Consider the following 19,907-nt stretch of genomic DNA (forward strand, 5'->3'; position numbering starts at 1 on the left):
GGTTTGTCTGTTCACTTAATATTTGTGTGATAGAAGCTATCAAACAACTGAACCTGCCGTTTCATCTTCCCACTATCCAACTAGCAAATGTGTTATTCACAAAAGCTGGAAGAATAGCTTCTCTGATCTATTTGAATTATTATTGAATTATGGCCCTTTCTCCAACCCACATAACACAGGACTATGTGACTCCATAGTCCTGTCATTTAAATACACATGCACACAAAAGGCTCTGTAGGATATCATATGTTTAATAAAGACTATTCTGTGTATGCTAGTAAGGAGTCTTTCTATCATCTGATTTCATGTGATCTCTCTCTAGCATTGGGACTGCAGCTCTCAACTGCAGTAATTCTGATTACTGTCGGCGTTCTGAAATGTAGATCCTGAAGCAGATGAGTACCATAAATCCACATAGTGCATGGTACAACTGCCATAGCTTGAGGAATTCATAGAAAGGAGCAGTCCAGTCCTTCAGGTCTCAACTAGCTTAGACAACAAAATGTCCTGGGACATTTATCATGAAAACTTTGAGGAAATGAATGGAAATTGTGCAGAGCCCTTGATTCAGCAGATTGATCAAGGAGGGCTTTCTGACTTTCGTGTGCTTTCTGTTCTGCCAAATGGAAACTACTAGGATATCACTATCCATACAGTGTGGGCTGCAGAAGTACATTTTGTATCTCATGCTCAAACCTGTGAACAGGTAATGTGTGGAGTATCTTATAAATGTCCACAGGAAGACTTTGCATGGTAAAGCTACATGGCATTCAGTATCTTCACTGTTCTTCCAAATTGGTAATAATTATGGCCAAAATGTCCAATACCTGTGGGAAATGCCCTGTCAGAACCCATAATTGTAAAATTGTATTATGTGAAATTATAGTTGAATGTATTTTCATATAGATGTTTAATTTAATTAATTTTAATCATTATCATTGTTGAAGTGTAATTGTTTTTATATACTCTGTTTTATATTGGTTGTAAGCTGCCCTGAGTCCCCCCCTCGGGGATGAGAAGGGTGGGATATAAATGTTGTAATAAATAAATAAAATAAGTACAATTGTGTCATTGTATAGTTAATTAAAATGGAGTAGAAAATGAATACAAGCCTAGATGAACTTAGGGATGTGAAAATTGTGGTAAGGCTGACAAAATTCAGGGAATTTTTTTTTAACTCTAAAGCTTTTTTTCTGAAATAATAATAATAATAATAATAATAATAATAATAATAATAATAATAGATTATTAAATATTTGTTTTTAGAATGAATAATACAATGTTTAAAATGCCCCAATTAATTTATTCAAAACTATATAAGAGGAAAACTGTATACAGTGTCACATCACTACAATTCCTGATTATGGTATCCTTTCTTCACTTTTTAAAATGTAAATGAGTGTATTATGTGACATCTACCTGACACTGTGTAGAATTAGTGGAGACAAAATCATTTTCTATATTTTCTAATATTCATGATTTCATATTTTTATTGTGATTTTTCCCTGGTCTTCAGACTGTTAAAACCAAAGCAGCTCTTTATAATTTTATTCTATATGAAACTATACTTTTAATATAGGAAGCATCAAAATATAGTGTCAAATAAAGTTTTAAATAATGTATTTTACACTCCTTAATGAAGCAAGTTTATTTTCAAACTGTAAAGGTTGCTAGTGCAGGTTGAATATTCTTATTCCAAAATCCAAAATGCCATATGGGAGGCTGAGATAGTGATATTTTTGCTTCCTATGCTTCAATGTAGGGGCCCCTGGTGGCACAGTGTGTTAAAGCACTGAGCTGCTGAACTTGCGGATCAAAAGGTCCCAGGTTCAAATCCCAGAATGAGCGCCTGCTGTTAGCCCCAGCTCTTGCCAACCTAGCATTTCGAAAACATGCAAATGTGAGTAGATCAATAGGTACCGCTCCGGCAGGAAGGTAACGGCGCTCCATGCAGTCATGCCAGCCACGTGACCTTGGAGGTGTCTACGGACAGCGCCGGCTTTTTGGCTTAGAAATGGAGATGAGCACCAACCCCCAGAGTCGGTCACGACTGGACTTAACGTCAGGGGAAAACCTTTACCTTTGCTTCAATATACACAAACTTTATTTCATGCACAAAAATATTGAAGTACTGTATAAAATATCTTCAGGCTATGTGTGGTAGATGTTTAGGAAATAAATATTAATTTTGTCTTTAGACTTGGGTCCCATCTTTAAGGCACCTTCTACACAGCTGCATAACATCCAGATTATCTGCTTTGAACTTGATTATCTGATAGTGTAGACTCAGGGCCCTGTCAGACTTTTACTGGAGGCATCCAAACAACGCCTTCAGTAAAAGAGAATTAATTCAGGACAAAGCAGGTAAACCCTGGCATGGGGACAGCCCGGGTTTTTGGGAAGGGCATGGGGACTTAAATCCACTTCATCGTGGGTTTAAGTCCTGTCTGGAAGTGCCTTCAGATAATCCAGTTCAAAGCAGATAATGTGGAATATCTGCCTTAATATTTCGGATTATATGGCAGTGTAGAAATGCCCTAAGATACTTACCTTCCTATGTGCATATATGCAAATACATGTGTGTGTGTGTGTGTGTGTGTGTGTATATATATATATATATACACACACACACACACACACACACACACACACAAAACACTTTTAGTTCCATGCATTTTGGATAAGAGATGTCTGCAACATTTTTCCTTGTAACTTTCTTTGAGGCAGACTGCTTTAGGGTAAAGGTAGATTCTTTGCCCTGTTAAATATGAATTTTGCCCCCCACCATTAAATTTTCCTCTGGCACCCAAATTTCTAGCACTGCAGAGAGTGGGCCATTGAAAATATTTCACAACTAGAATTCTTCTGTTTGTTGTTTTCACATTCTCTTGGCCTGCCCCTTTTCTTTGCACCCCTAAAATCTGTTTCTAAAATTTCAAGTGAAGTTTTAATTTACTGAAATGCTAGAAATTTGATAATAAAGAAAAGCTTTATGGGAGGCTAGAATCCTTATGCAATGCCCTAATTTTGCTCCCTTCAGCCCCCCATAGCTATAAATGTTAGATCTGCCCTTTTTTCCAGACCTTTAAAGTCTTCATAATGGAAGGACTTCCACTTTTAAAAATCACAGCTACTTTTAAGATTCATTCTATTCTGGTAGTGTGGTTAGTATGAAGTTTAATGCATGGTGTAAGTATTTCAGTTAATTATTTTTAAAGCACAGTATAGCTGCTTTCAGTAATTAGAAGTTCGAGCTGCAAGTGAAAGGGTAATTTTTTGCCATTTTGGCATACATTATTGCATTTAAGAATATTTTTGTCAGGGATATCTCTATATATACCAAGAAATTATAAAAAATAGTTTCTGAGAAAATGTAATGCACATCGAAGGCCACAGAAAGATTAGCTAATGTAGCTTCCAATTGATTTTGGGGCTTTTTTTCCGGCTTACATCTTATGACAATAATAAAATGAGAAATATTGACAATCATCCCTCAAATGAAAAAAAGTCTGTTTCCTACTGGAACAAAGATGATTAACCAAATAGGTGTTAGGTTACTAAAAGCAAAAACACACACACACACACACTGTGACATCAGTGTTTTATCCATTCAAATTAGGTGTATTTGCATTTTTGTATTGATATGATACTGACCTTCCAGAAGAGAATGTGTCAGTTTTGCATCTATCATTCTATAGACTGAAATATCTACATGTTGAAATATGCAGTCTTTGTGTGCATTGATATAAATACAATAAAACATTGAAACATTCTATATTAGTAATGCATTAAATCAAGAATGTCTTAATCTTGACTTTACTTGTTTTCAACTGTATGTATTCTTATTGTATATTCTTTTTTTGTAAGCCACCTTGAGTCCCAGTCTGCATGAAAGAAGGGATAAAAATAGACTGTGGAACGACCTGCCAGAGTTTCGACAACTAAATGAGCTGCCAAAATTTAAGACACAATTAAATTCCTCTCTCTTATGGCAGCCCTACCCAGTCTATTTTAAACTATTAATTTTAACTTTACATTCTATTAGTTTTGGGGTTTTAATCTTTATTCCATATAGTTTAGTATATGTCTCCTAATGGTTTTGTGTTTTTTAACTATATTGTACCCTGGCTTGAGATATGAGGAGAGGCGGGTAATACAAATTGTTGTTGTGGTTGTTGTTGTTGGGATAAACTGATGGATTTCCACTGTAGTCCTTGTAAAGTTTCACTTTAGAATTTTCTTAACATTTTATCAGTACTCATGGAGAAATGGATAGATGAATGAGCTATTTGAAGAAATTGTCCGACCTTTTGCAAATTTTCTTTCCAAAGTCTCTACCCAGTCCTCTAACATTTCAGTCTGTTTCTTCTTGTAGCTTTCAATGTCTACTAAGAATCCCCCAATGGCACTGTGGGTTAAACTCTTGTGCTGGCAAGACTGATGACTTGAAGGTTGGGTTACTGACCTGAAGGTTGCCTGTTCGAATCTAATCTGGGGAGAGCACGGATGAGCTCCCTCTATCAGCTCCAGCTCCACACAGGGACATGAGAGAAACCTCCCACAAGGATGGTAAAAACATCAAAAAAATCTGGATGTCCCCAGGGCAACATCCTTGCAGATAGCCAATTCTCTCACACTAAAAGTGACTTACAGTTTCTCAAGTCGTTCCTGACATGAAAAAATTAGTATAAATAAAACTGGCAATTCTGTAGATGTTACAGGAAAATGAGAAGGTTCTGTAAAGACAGGACTGGGCTCTAGTTGGTTGCCTTAAAATTATTGTTGTTTTATTTCCTACCCATTTCTCCTTGAAGATCAAGGCAGAGGACAACAAGAAATAAAACAATACAGGCAGTCCTGAGTTACAAACATCCAACTTACAAATAGCTCATATTTAAGAAGGAGGGTGAGACAACAGGTAGTGAGAGAAATCTACCCTCAAGTAGGGAAATTCACTCCTGGAAGAATTATCGTAGGGCAAAGGCGTCTCACCTGTGGTTTTATCACCAGTTCTTGTTTCCAAAATCCAATGATCACAGGGACAGAAAGTGAGGTGAAATTTTCTGAATAGGGAAACAGACAGTAAAACAAACACCTTTCCCTATGCTCTCCAAAGCTTGTGTGTGTGAGAGAATGTATTTGGCTGGAGTTACACTTTAAAAATGTACCTGTTCCGACTTACGCACAAATTTAATTTAAAATTAAACCTACAGAATATATCTGGTTCACAACTTGAGGACTGCCTGTATATAAAACCAATACAAATTGAAATACAGCCATCAATACTTTTAAAACCACAACTTAAACATTTAACTTTAATATTGTTTTATAGAGCAATGCTATTGCACATAATTTTAAAACAGCTCTATGTTTTCATGGGAAAGTCCTAAGTCGTTTTTTTAAAAGCTATAGGATTTGAAGAAAGCTAAAAGAATAGAAAAAAAGAACAACGTTTGCTTGTGATGTTTAGAAACCGAGTGAAATAGAAGCGACTGGGCAGATTGTTACATGGTCTCCTTTATTTCAGAGCTGCCCAGTTACAATTGATTTCCCATGAAGAATGTGGAGATGAGTCCGCTGTGAAGCTTTAGAAGAGCTTTAGGCTTCGATTGTAGCAGATTCGTCTTGTCTTCCCTGCTACCTATTCTTTTGTTCTTATTGGCAGTCAAATACACAGCTTTGGTTATACATTGAATCTATGTAATCTTTTTTTGCAATGCTATCTGAAAGGATGTTGCTCTGTTCTGTAACTCCATTGGTGATGATTGTGTGTATGCACTTTCAGGTTGCCTATTGACATATAACGACCCCAGGAATTGCATAGGGTTTTCTTAAGCAAGGGATATTCTGAGTTGGTTTTGATAATTCCTTCCTCTGAAATATTTAGCTTTATGCACTGCGTATTTGCTGGCAGTTTACCATCGGAGTACTAACCAGGGCTCATCCTGCCTAGCTTCCAAGATCAGATGTGATCTGGGGGCTTTGTGGTATTTAAACCCTGGTATAGGTTTACTATATAGGACATCCTTAGCATGGAGTAGACTCTGTAGAATTGAGTTTGTACTGTATATTAGAGCAGGGATGATAATAATGCATCCTGCTAGATGTCTGATCAGTCCTAACCTGCATAGCTTTTGGAGGAAAATGCTTGGAGTTGTAGTCCACCAACATTTGGAGCACTGCATGATTCCCACCCCAACACAGATAAATGCTTTATCAATACATTTCAAGCTTTTGTGCTTGTTATCATCACATTTATCATTTAATAATTCAAAAGTGCTGCTGGCTGCTACCCATAGTTAAAACTAAATACCGTAAGTCCCTGCCCATGGCAGTCAGATCAAAAGTTGTTTTCTTTAGTGTAGTTTGTACTTGGTTGGCTCAGTTACAGCTTCTGTATGACTACAGTATTTGTGGGGAACTTCCTGTTGTAAAATACATATTCTCCTGAGATAAATTTAGCAGATTAAAATGAAATCCCTTGCACATCTTTTAATGTGGCAGTCTAGCCATAAGATCAAAACACTTAAATGTAGGTTATGTTAAATTTCTACATCGGAATGTTTGGGACAGATGTTTGAAATCTTGAGATGACTCAGATTCTTTCTCCCTCCTCTCTAACAACCCCCCTTCTCTCTCTCTCTCATGGTTTTCTGCCTAAATTAGATTACTGTGTAGTAGAGTGTGCTGTTTGTGTGTTTCAGACCTAGTGCAGCAGTAATGACATCTAGTGTATAACTATATAATGGGAAAAAGTTAATAAAGGACCAGATTCTAGTGATACCCAGGAAAATTGTTTTGACAATATGTGCACTGGCCCATGGCATCCTCTATATATTGAATTGATAAATTGGGACAACAGCATATAGAGCCTGGCTCAAAAGCAGGTGTCTATTTTCTATCAGGGGTGGAAATGTTAAAATTTGGGACTACAAGTCCCAGTATCCAAACCCACCATGGGAGATGGTGGAGAATTCTGGTCCCAAAACATCATTTTTCCAAGATCTGTATTCTGTTCCACTTTGAAACTCTCTTGGTTTAGGTAATTATTTTATCAGCCTTATGTATTTATTTCATCACACTTTGTTTGTTTTTAGTCTAAGGCACCAATCCTGTTAATTCTTATGTGGGAGGTGTGCATGACCTTCTGTAGTGTATGGCCATCTTGGAAAGTGTCAGTGAAAGCTTTTTTCCAGAATAATATTCATCTGGCTTGTTTGTGTTGGTTGTCTGTCATATTAAAGTTCTGTTTTGTCATCATACTATTGTGAACATGCCAATCTCATCTGATGAACAAGTAAAGGGCAGTTTTCTATGGTCATAATATTCAAATATTTTCACATACATGCAGCCAACCCGATAGATCTGAAGATTTTGCTTTTGTGAATTTGATTATTATTTGCAGCTATTTAGACTGCTGCTCTATACCATTTTTTAATAAGGACTAGCAATTATTCTTAGGAGTAGTACTAATTATATCCTGCTTCCTCCCTCCCAAAGGAGACTCAAAGCAGGATATAAGTACATATATTCAGCTTTTAGTCCCTATAAATGCATAGTAAGTCCTTCTTAAAAATTCTATATGGCAGCAACAGAGACAGTGGCAAGCCCCATCAGCTGCCATCTCAAATTGACTTCAAAAGTACTTGTTTCGGTGATAAATATAGAGATATTTGCAGTTTCCACTTTTGAAAGAGTCTCATGCCTCTAACTTCTTAAGATAGTGTTAGAACATATGCAGATAAATACATAATGTATTATTAAATATCGCACTAAAATGAATACAAAAGGTTTCCTGCTTTTAAAAAAATGACCTATGAAAGTTTGACAGACTTATAAAATATAGCAGCAGTGACAGATATATGTACAGCTTAAGGCAGAATGGGGAGGGGGGGAAGAATCTCTGTGACACACTTGTGGCTTTTGTCCTGAAAAATTACAGCACCAGCACATATTCTAGAAGTTTCTTTTATAAATTAGATATTTAGACTCCTCCATTTTGATGCTACTTTGTGCCCTCTGTTCAAAGGGCCCTCTGTCTCGGCAGTTGCAGCAGAGCAGATTCAGAAAGTTCTGTGTGGAGAAGGAAGTAAAGAGTTTTGGTTCCCATTTTGCACTTCTGGAACAGTTTAAGGAAGGAAGCACCTTTACACCTTTTATTGTTCGTGGTTGCTGACATCATCTCCTTCCCTGACCACTCGGTGCGTGTTTCCTGCCATTCTGTTAAGCATCTTCTGTGTTGCTGAGCGGGATAGAGAGAATGTGTGAGAGAAGTGGAAGGAGAAGGAGGAGGGGAGGATGACTGCCCAGCTATATCTGCCCACTGGAACTCAAATCACTCTTTCCTCAACTCTCTGTGCCTTTGCCAAATCACAAAACGAGAAAGAAGCCTGCCAAAGCCAAGTTCCTCTTTTTAGCAAACAGTCTGATTTTTTTAAAAAAATGTCTTTGGGTTTCCAAAAGAGGAAAAAATGCTGAAGACTGTAATTCTGCAGAGTGCAGCATTGATTTTTTTAAAAAGATGCATCTGTTTACGTGTAACTCTGTCATTATCTTGGAAAGTTTCTTTAATGTGGACACTGTTTTGACAGAACTTCTGGGATAATTTTAGCTTGCCATAAGCAAGGTTTTGACGTTTTTGGGGCTGCAGCGGTTTTTGCAGTTTTCCTAATAAATATAACACACATACCTGGAAGGTAAATTTAAGCAGTTTGCAGCTGACGTTTATTCCTTTGAAAAATTCCAGAGAGATTTGTATTTAAATGTTAAAACTCTAGAGATGAGTAATTGTGGATCATTTTCACATCTAGTATTCTGAAGGGCACAGAACCTCCAAAATGTTTAAAGGCACATGGATCAAATGTAATTTTCAATACATCCCATGATGTATTTGAATAACTGCTTTTCTAGATGCTTGATTATGTGGGTATGAGTCTTGCTGCTGTGTGCCTTGAAGTCATTTCCAACTTAACACAACCCAAAGGCAATCCTATCCTGGGGTTTTCTGGGAAGATTTCTTCATTGGGAATTTGCCCTTTCCTTCCTTTGTGACTGAGAGAGTGTGACTTGCCTGAAAGCCACCTAATGGGTTTCCGTGGCTGAGTGTGTTTTAAACTCTGGTCTCCAGCATTATAGTCTATTTATTGAATGAGTCTTTCTTTTATATTTAAGATGTCTTCTTCATTCATGCATACATAACGGGTTTTTATATACGGTGGATCCTTGGTATAACCTGAGGTTTGGTTCCAGGACTCTGTGGATACCAAAATCCATGAATGATCAAGTCCCATTATATACAATGGTGTCTCTTATATAAAATGGGAAAATCAAAGGTTTTTTTGGATTTAAGCCCTGATTGCAGAATTTGTGGATATGGATGGCTAACCATATTCCAAAACAGTTGCACATGGGTGGCTTTTTTTCTTGCCTGTTTTTTTTTGGGGGGGGGGGGGGATTAGTAAAATAATGCATGATAAGGAGAAAAATCATAGAAAAGTCACAATAATAAGGATTTGATGTTAAGCCAGAAAGAAAGAAAATCCCTTTTTGAAACCTATTTTAAACCATTCTACTATGACAGTCTGTTTGTTTTACAGTTGGGATGACTATTTCTGTGTGTTGGTGTGTAAGTATACCCCAAAACCAACATATGTGTATGTGTGTATGGATGGGAACAGTTACCATGCTGTTTCTCGTTCCTCGCCCTTCTTATATATAAGAAACAACAGTGAAATAATAAGGATCAATGCTTCCTTTTAAAACTGAATGGGCTTCTCCTCTTTCCTTTCCCCCCACCTTCACCAACTTGTCAACAGATTGTTGCTAGCAATGGGGACAATCGTCAAATTCATCTCTCGAGTTTACCATCAGGTAAATTGGGCATTCTCTCCCTGCACCCAATGGGCTTTACTCCTAGATTTACGCCTGGTGGGTCCAAGCAAGAAGTGTTTGTGAGAGTATTTTGAGACTATTTTTATGTAGCTGCTGAATACTTAACGTTCCTGACACTAGGCTGTTTATAATCCCCCCTTTCTTTCTCTCCCCCCTCCCTCCCCACTTTTCTTCTCTGAAAACTCAGTTTGAAATGTGGAACTGATAGTTGTGTGGGAGGGACTGGCCATGCTGTTACTTCACCGGGGGCTTTGCAAGCATGTCCTAACAGACAAGACTGTCAGCGTTCAGTGATTCCTCCCCCCAATCCCCCCCCCTCTTTTTTCTCATTCAGCTTCAGAGTCCTGATCTGTAAAGCAGCTCTCATCCTGGCTAACCCTGTCACTACGTCTCTAATCTGTCCACTCTGACCTTCCACCCTCAATAGAATAGGAGCTTAGGGCAGGCGCAGGGGCCATAAGCCGATAGTGCCTTGGGCTCCACGTGAATGAAAGGAAGGGAAATTGTTCCATATGCATTTGCTGTGGATTAGTCTATTGGCTTACTGTTGTGGAGAAAGCCTGTTAGACTCCTTTGGGTCCTGCACGTACATGGGAATTACCTGGCTTTTTATATCAGAGGTAAGCCTGACTCTTCAAATGGGTGGCAGGGCAGCATCCAAGGAACCAATTCAACCCAAATAAGTTGAGGGGCAAGGGATTATAACACAGACATGCTTTGGCAAAGGCCAGAAACTTTAGTTTTTCCAAAATTTGCCTACATGGGATTTTTCAAAAAATGAAAGTGCTTGCTTTAAATGCCGTGTTTGTGTTCATTCTGTGCTTCGGGGGTAAAATGGTTGGATAAGTTTGTGTCAACTAGAACTGTATAAAAGTCACTTAACTGTTTTATATGGGTCTTCCGGCAGAAATGCCTCATTAATGGTATATGAGTTGATGCTAACTGTTTTAGGAAACTGGGTAAATCTGCTTTCCTGGTATTATAAAGTCACAATGCCAACCAGAAGGCAGAAAGCTAACTTAAATGTATGCATGTTTATTCAGATGTAAACTCCATTGAGCTTGATGGGACTTGGTGTTAATATGTATTATAGCCATACAGTGTATATAATTTTGAAATGCACCGAGTTCAGCAATAGTGTTCCTTGTATTTTTTCTAATGATCCTAGTTTACAAAATTGTGATATAAAATTAATTGTGCCAAGTAAAATGAAGGAAGAGCTGAAAATTAGAGTACATTTTATTCTAACGGAATAAAATTCTGTAGATAAGTAATGAATTTCCAAGTCAGAACTTCTGTGAATGTTACATAATTTTGGGAAGAATTTATGAGGTACTTATAAGAGAACAAGCCAGCAATTAACAGAGAAAACACTAGCAGCATGGTAAATTTCTTCCTCATCTTGAATTATAAAATAATTGTACCAAGAAAGAATAGTGTGGAAAAAATAAGACAGCACTGAAGTTTTTTACTGTACTAGGAAGCTTACAAGACTTTGATGTAATACATATAGGCATATTTCTTGGGGGAAAATTCCATGTTGTTTTACAAAGTTGAGTTTTAATAAAAATAATTTAAGACTATAATAAATTGGGATGATGCTTGCTATTATCTTCTTATACATAGGTGGCAAACTGGGATTTAGATGTATATTTTGCCACTTCATTTATTTCTTTATATAGTGTTTTGTAACAGTTTGCCATTAATTTTGTGGTTTCTGATAATTTTGTGAAACATTACTAACAGTCTCTTGGGCTTTCTCACAGTGCACTTACTTGTTTTCTTTTCTTTTCCTCTATTGTGTCAAAGATTGATGCACACATTTTATTAACAACTACCCCTAGTGCTCTGTTTATTTTTGATTGGAATCTAGACTAATTTATTAAATATGATGGAAATACAGAGAAATTTTCTTTTGGAAGTATTCTATGTGCAGTAGTTCTGCATGCTTCCTCTTTAAAGAAAAATGTAATATAAGGTTAAAAGATTCAAATTTCAGCTGACATTTCTCATATATCAAATAATGCTTTAATAATGTTCTGGCCTATTTGCATAATAAGAAACATTATCACTTCTTCTGTTTTCCTTCAAAAGTGAATTAGCTTGATTACTTAGCTTACACAGGTATGGAAGGCTTCATTAACTCCCTGATTTAGGTAATTTTTCATGTTTCTGAGGAAGTATTACAGAAAGGAAGAAATTGGCATCTTTTAGGGGTATAAGAACATATAATTTGTTTTGGTTTTTTAGTGGTGTGTTAAAAGCTTGCTTCCTTTTATACCTTCTAAGTTGTTTGATAGGTGGATATTTTGCATTGAAATGAGCATGCCTTACAGTCATTAGGATGGAATGATATAATGACAAAGAAAGACAACAACAATCTAGCTTGGAGTCATAGAAATAGCAATGCCTAACAATTATTGAATTCCTCACCAATTTATCTGCCTATGTGGCAGTTCTACATACTAAACTGCAACCAGGCCAGTTGGTAAAATATAACGAGTAGACTTGTTCTGTTAAGATTTTGTCTGAGTAACTCCTAACAATTTGCTTTTTTGTGTGTACTTAGCAGGAACGGATGCCGGGGTCTGTGAATTGAGTTGTGGAAGTGCTGAAGAAAAAAGATTGGTTTGAGGAAAGAGGAAAGAGGAAAGAGGAAGGAAAGAGAAGAAGAAAATACACAAGTGCAGGAACGAACGAGAGAAGAAAAACGGGGACTATGGGGAGAAAAAAGATTCAGATCACGAGGATTATGGATGAACGTAACAGGCAGGTAAGTTGCAGAAACATTGCTGGACTATCTGATCATGGCTTAAGTCTTTGTCTACTGCTTAATGTTCAATAAGGGCTGTAAGTCATTCCCATATTTGTCACACAAGATGTTTGGGTGTCACATGTTGCTCTAGAAAGTTTTAAAAGTTTCTCATGTAAGTTGTTGCATCTTCTGCAAATAGTTCTACAGTGTGAGAACACACATAACTACCCAAATGTAAATTTTACTGAATTCAATGGGACTTGCAGAAAAAAGAAATCATTATAAACTTAATATAGTGTCCCCAAGAACAGGGCTTCTTAAACTTTTCCACTTGTGACCTCTTTCCACCCAATAAATTTTTACATGACCCCAAGCATTCAGGTATAAAAATTAAACATTTACTGAAAATAAATCAGCATTTGCAAAGCTTTCCTAAATAGGCTAATTTTCCTTTTTGTAGAATATAGCTGAATCATTTTCTGCAGATTCCCCTGTTGTTGCTTACAGATTTGTGTAAATGGGTGGCCTTCAGAAACCTTTTGCTTTTGCCAAATTTTTGTGACCCCAGCATTGAGCTAAGGGGATCCCATTGTGGATCAGGACCCACAATTTAAGAAGCAGCACTCAAGACTGGATGTGCTATAAGATCTCTTTGCTGAAAAGATATGTGTAGTGTACACATGGAGTCATGCCTGTACACATTTTTTTAAAGCTGAGCAAGCGGATTTTGTGATCTCTGTCACTGTGTATCATCTTGATTGGGTTTACCTCTGTGACCTGATAAAAACTCAAATAGTTCACACGAGACTGTAGATAAGGATTCTTCTAATATATTAAAAATAACTTCAGTTTTGAAACTGTCATAGCTCAAGTTGGAGTCATTGACAATGGCAGAATCAAAATTTATTTTTATAACCCACATCTGCTAATAGTGGTGTGTGGTGGGCTTCATCAAACAGATAATTTTATTCTTGTTTGCATCCTGCTTTAAAAATGCTCAAAATTATCAGAAACCTATAACCAAAAGTTGGATTTTTAAGGTGATATTCTCATTCCTTAAATTCTAGTTTTGTCTTATAATAAAAATGCTCTTTCATATTTCCATACATTCCAAACAGAAATGTAAGCATACCACAAGACAAATGTGTTAAAAATCACAGCAGCAAAATAACAGTGCAAATTATTACCTGTTGAAGAAGCAATTTATTAATGTGTGTTATAAATCCTCTCTAATATTGCTGACAAGTAGTGACATTTTAGTTAAGTTTTATAGATAATGCAGATTTGTCCCACATGGTTAATGTTGTCTTGTTAGATCTTAAATGCTCTAATCCAGACCGAGGAATGAGTGGCAAATTGTTGGCCTGTGCATGAATTCCAGGCCGATAATAGCTGCATACTTAATTTCAAGGTAGTTTGTAGAGATGTATATTTCCATTTTTGTAAGAAGATTGCTGAGAAAATATACCCTCATGAGGTCTCCATAGTGTTGTGGAGAAGTCTAGGCACATCACACTGTGCGTTTAATCTGCATCAGTTGGTGTTATAGACAGTTCTCAGTCCACCACTAGAACCCATATCACAGCCCGAAATCTTAGATACAAGTTTTGTCTGGAAGCTCCTTTGCTGATCTGCGTGTGCTACTATCTCGCCCAGAATCTTCAGACAACATGACCACTGGCAAAACAGGCTGCAAAAGTTGAGAAGTAGTAGTTTTTTCCAGTCTCTGAAAATCTCACGTTGAATGTTCTAGTGAGCCACATGTGAAATTTGAAAACATATAAATATAATTTGGATTCCTTGTGACAGAAAATCAAGTTTGAAATAAAGCAGAAAATGATATTTAAGACATATTACTTAGGTCAAGCCATAATTCTTTCAGTATCAAAGTTTCATATTTGTTTTAACTGCTTGTAGCTCAGCATTTCAATTTTAAATGAAGTAGCAAAAGACATTAAACATGTGATAGTTACTGCCATGTACATGTTAGCAGTTTGTCTAAAAGTGTGCCTAAAAGCGAGTTTTGTTTAAAATAATCTTGTTAATGTTTCATTTGTAATCTAAATCAATCTGATTTCTGATTGAGAATTCGAAATACCCCTCCTTAAACTTCAAATCCCAGAATCCCATAAGATGGAATCAGAGCAGTTACAATGGAATCAGGGTAGTACAATTGCATTCTTTGTAAGGGCCCCTGGAGTACCAAATTGTTATAGCCTTAAGTTCTCAATCTCTTTCCACCCAGTGCAAGGAGAAATTACACTAGGCATGGTTTATTCAAAGATTCACATTTTAAGTCCCCTTTAATTCAAGGGGAAACTACAGATTTGCTTATCTTTTCTTAAATCAAGGAGACTAGCTTACTTATCTTTGTACAGGTTGTTCACTGAACCTTCCCCAGCTGTATGACGACAATGATATTGATAGGAAAATGGACTTTCTTTCCTTACCTGGAAACGAGATTGTTCTTCCCTTGTGACCTGAAAAATGACATATGTTCTCTTCTTTCATAACGGCGGTGCCAACCATGCGATCCACTGTTTCTGTTTCGCTCTAGCCGAGCATAAAAGCATGAGCAAAACCCAGCAGCTCATAAAATGTGTTTAATGTTGGTAAATAAATTAAAATAGGATCATAATTTTACCATCTTTGACTGTATAACACCATAAATTCCACATTGCATTCTCAGTCTTTTTCCTCTTTAACATATGAATGTTTGAATTGTTTGACTAGTTTTTAAATAGAATCTGAGATTTTCAGGGCCTCTGATATATTTAAAGAACCCTAAAATCATGTGCTCTCTGAAAGATTTTTTAGTTATGCTAAAAATATCTCATGCAATTTTGAGACCTCACTGAAGTAGCTTTGAAATGATAAAAGTCACAGGATCCTGTAAGAACACCATATGCCCTCACTTTGGAACTTATTCGTTCCTTTGGGTGACCCAAAACTGTCTACATTTCTAATTTTGCCATGGCAGAAGGTGCAGGGAGGGCTGTGAGATTCAAAGACTGTGGTTAGAGCTGTGAAATGCACAGGCAAAATAGATGTCCCTTTAACACTATACGGGAAAAGTGTGGTCTCATGGCCACACTGTACTCATTCTTGATCTATGTCCAAGATGCACAAAAGCAAAAGACCGGGGGACTCTAGCTGATATTTCCAACTGATTCTTCTCTCTGAATGCCTTTCCCTTTTTTGTATTTTAATCATTTTTTTAATTTATCTAAAACAATGTGCCCCAATTTTCCTTTTCCAAGAGGCATTTAGAGTGTGCACAAAATATAAAAATAAAGAAAAGTAAACTTCACAATAACCCATGATTAAAAGCATTATATATGCAGGCAGGCATGCCTACTAGCAACATTTATAAAATAAAAAGAAGAGAAGTGGAATCCAGAAACAGTTCTGGGGTTAAATTAACAAACCAGCCACAAAAGAATCACAGGATTTCATTACCTGTTATTAATTGATTATAATGGATTAGAGTCCAATGCAACAAAAGAAAGCTATATAAACAAGATGCCTGGTTGAAATTGTTAAGTGTCACAATGTTCACAGATTTTAAAGGGGGGAGATATGCTTTTATTGAGTCTTTCGTTGCTTTATTAAATCAAAACAATTACATGTTAGTCATCAGGATTAATAACAATAAAACTAATATGAAATTGTGTGGTCCGATGACATAGGGGTTTTTTTCATTAAAAAGGCACACATTTACATAATGTACCCTTAAAATACATATATGATCATGCCTTAAATCCAGCATAATGTTAGCATCTGTATGGCATTGTGATCGGATTTCTTTCCCCTCCTCTTCACTTAGTGCTTCATCCTGACCAAAAATATATTCCAGATTATTTTCAAGTCTTCTTTAGTAGGGTTTGAGGGTTGCACAGGGGTGGGGTAGTAGTTTCAAGGTGCATTGGGTATTTTTTTTATTAGGACCGATATTGCATAGACATCACATTTCTTAGCTGCATGAGTAAGAGCAGAGACCGACGTGTGTCTGTTGCCATGGGAGTGGTGACACTGCTCTTGATTTGGTGGCCATTGCTCCCATAGCTGCATCATGTTCATATTTTCCTACCAAAGCTAGGAGAGCTGTTCTAAAGCAAAGAACAGCTGCCATGGAAGTAGTGATAAAACCATGAGTGGATCACCAAACCTGGGATGAATGAATGCACCAATCACTCCTTAGTGAAAGGATGAAATAATTACATGAAGCATGATGTTGTGATTTTCTGTCTTGAATCAACTCTAGCTATACCTTCAATAGTGGCAGGGTGTGCCAGTTTTTAGTATGCTGGTCTTGATCTTTCAGGCTAGTTGCAAATATATACTTAACCCAATGTTTGATCATCCCTAGGACAGATGTGGGCTATCGTTATGGGTTAAGAGAACGCATTGGCCCAACAGGAACGGGTGCAGTTCCATCACAATTTTTAGGCCCAGGAGAGGTTAAAAAAAACAAACATGTGGTCATCTGTGAATCAACATCTGAGTTCTGTCCTGTTGGGGGAAAAGTTTCTTCTGGACCTAAAACAGACTTAAATATGCTAAAATTGTCTCTCAGACCTCTTAATCTAAGGAGTGCATCTGAGCATAGAAATAGCCATAAGAGTTACATGTATTTCATGAGATCTACTTTTTACACCACTGGTCTAGATCCAGGTCTACTTTTGGACCTCATCATATTTGGCAGATTCCACACCCTTCGCCCAATGCAGCCACCATGGAGCCCACTAGATCTCATCACATAATGCACAACTACTTTGTGGGACTCTGTGATGGCTCTGTCAGCTAAGTGTTCTACAGCGGGGAATTCTGAACACAGGAGACTACCTGTGTTCAGATTGGAAATCATGGGGAGAGTGCGGGAGTACGCTGGAAAGGTACACTTTACTGCATGTAATGGGCAAGCAGGTGATGTGGGCGACAGATTCGCCCTGCTACCCCACTATTTGCCCCACTATTTGTCCCACTGCCCTATGGATCCCCCTGCTATCTCATCAAGGACCTCCATGTGATACTGTCCAAAATGACATATTTTGGGTTGTGAGTATCATTGTTCATCTTCCCCTTTAAAAGGTAATATTTACTATATGGATGGAGGGAGAAACTATTCATTTTTATTTACTGCAAATAAAAATAAAAGAGAATATTCTACAATACAGCATTATGCAAGTGTTTTTAATAATAACTGCATTTGGAAGTGTTTGTGGAAATTGTGTGGTCTCAAGTATCTTCACAAGTCTGAATATGAATATGCTGCTGCTCAGTCGTTTAGTCGTCTCCGACTCTTCGTGACCTCATGGACCAGTCCACACCAGAGCTCCCTGTCGGCCGTCACCGCCCCCAGTTCCTTCAAGGTCAAGCCAGTCACTTCAAGGATACCATCCATCCATCTTGACCTTGGTCGGCCTCTCTTCCTTTTTCCTTCCATTTCCCCCAGCATATGAATATAGTATTTCTGTATTTTAATGCACTGGAGATGAGAGAATCTCTGTTACCTCTTTGGTAACAAGTATCAAAAAAGTTAGTTTTGTGTAGCAATTGATGATCTATAGAGATAACACTACAATGCATTTATTTAAAGAATTTTTATGCCACACTATATTCCCAAAAGGCTGTCAGCATTCGTTATAAAAATCAGTGCTAAAAATTGTTATTACCCTGAGATTTACATTTTAAAGAGATGTTAAACAATGAGGGATGGGTTGAGAGTGAATTGAGGGAAATGTGTTTTTTAAAATCCTATAGTAGGTGGGTTCTTATAAAACTGCATAGTATTGACTGCTTAGCTGTTAATGTTGATGTTAAGGAAAAGTGTCATTTGCTGATTAAGAAATAGACAAATATATTGTAAGCTATAGAGTTCTTCTCCAAGTTGAAAGGCTTCTAATCAAAATTAGAAGAAACAAATTAAGTGTTCGTTTCTCTCCATATCAAGGCATAACTAAAAATTATTTAAATAAATGTCCAGACCCAATTTGGTGTCTCCGTATAAAATGACATAAAAGCAGAAATTATTGAAGTCAGAGGGATGCCTCTTCCTTGAAGGACTAAGAAGCAAAAAAGAGACTCAGTACCTCTCTTCCTTATAGTTTCTCATGTGTAAATGCTACTCTTATTTTAGTCTGATTTGTGTGAGGGCCGAAGAAGGTTTGAATATAACATAATGTGGCTCTTCTTTTGCCCTTCTCCCTCTCCTTGGCTTTTCTGCCAGTAGATCTTAGCCAACAGAACGGTGTACTAACAGATGGTTGAAATCAGATTGAGCCCCCAGTGGTACAATGGATTAAACCCTTGTGTCAGCAGAACTGCTGACTGAAAGGTCAGAGGTTCGAATCCGGGGAGAGTGGGTGAGCTCCCTCTGTCAGCTCCAACTCCCCATGCAGGGACATGAGAGAAGCCTTCCACAAGGATGGTAAAACATCAAAACATTTGGGCATCCCCTGGGCAATGTCCTTGCAGAAGGCCAATTCTCTCACACTAGAAGCGACTTGCAGTTTCTCAAGTCACTTCTGACATGGAAAAAAAGATGGTTGGTGGTACTTGTGCCTAATCTTAATCCTGCCAACCCATTTATCTTTTAATTAAGACTGCACTTCCCATCTTGAACTGGCTCTTCCACAAGTGTTGTTCTTCTGCATTAGAAGAATCCACTTGTTCCCTGCACTGTACTTCTATTTCAGTATAATCACACACAAGCTCATAAAATAATAAACTAGTACCACCAACTGACTAAGCTAGTTTCAAATAACAAAATTAAATAATACAACAATTTACCCAAGCTTTTATGACAGCTTTGTTCCATCTTCAGGTTAGCTACACTAGGAAAGGGAAAAATAACATAAATATTTTAATCAGTGTGTTACTGGAACAAATCTGGTGAGATAGTACACTAATCAGTGTTTATTTAGCAGATAAAATTTTAGGAGAGCTGCCATATTGTCTGTTGCTGCAAAAACTGCAAAGAAGCCTGTGACATCTTAGAAAAATAGCCAGAGTGAGCTTTCATAGGGACAGCAAACTGAGAAACTGACTCAGAATAAAACTTTTATTCAATAATGTAAATTATACTTTAAAAGGTTAAATTGATTAATTTTATCACACCACTCACTAATTGCTAATCACTTATCACACTAAAACCTTTTCATTGATTGCATAGATTGGCTCTCTCCCTCAATTAGTCATGGCTCTGTAACTTCCCTTGCAACCCCTCCAAAACTGATTTTTCCTGCTTCTGTTGACTGCA

General features: G+C 37.2%; 1 protein-coding gene across 19 annotated transcripts in view; it reads left to right on the top strand.

Annotated features, from left to right (window-relative positions):
• The window catches only part of mef2c (myocyte enhancer factor 2C), a 216,946-nt gene that overhangs the window by 87,129 nt on the left and 109,910 nt on the right, over positions 1-19,907 (top strand). For 12 of the 19 annotated variants that reach the window (XM_016990935.2, XM_062972268.1, XM_062972269.1 and 9 more), the window contains one exon: positions 12,461-12,664. In XM_016990935.2, the coding sequence (XP_016846424.1) occupies positions 12,611-12,664 (54 nt within the window). In that variant the 5' untranslated portion in view covers positions 12,461-12,610. Of the gene's footprint in view, positions 1-10,224; positions 10,512-12,460; positions 12,665-19,907 lie in introns of those variants that run through there. The other 7 variants (XM_062972258.1, XM_062972259.1, XM_062972265.1 and 4 more) reach the window with 3 other exon arrangements.

This window comes from Anolis carolinensis, chromosome 2, assembly GCF_035594765.1.
Source record: "Anolis carolinensis isolate JA03-04 chromosome 2, rAnoCar3.1.pri, whole genome shotgun sequence".
NCBI classification, from domain to species: domain Eukaryota; kingdom Metazoa; phylum Chordata; class Lepidosauria; order Squamata; family Dactyloidae; genus Anolis; species Anolis carolinensis.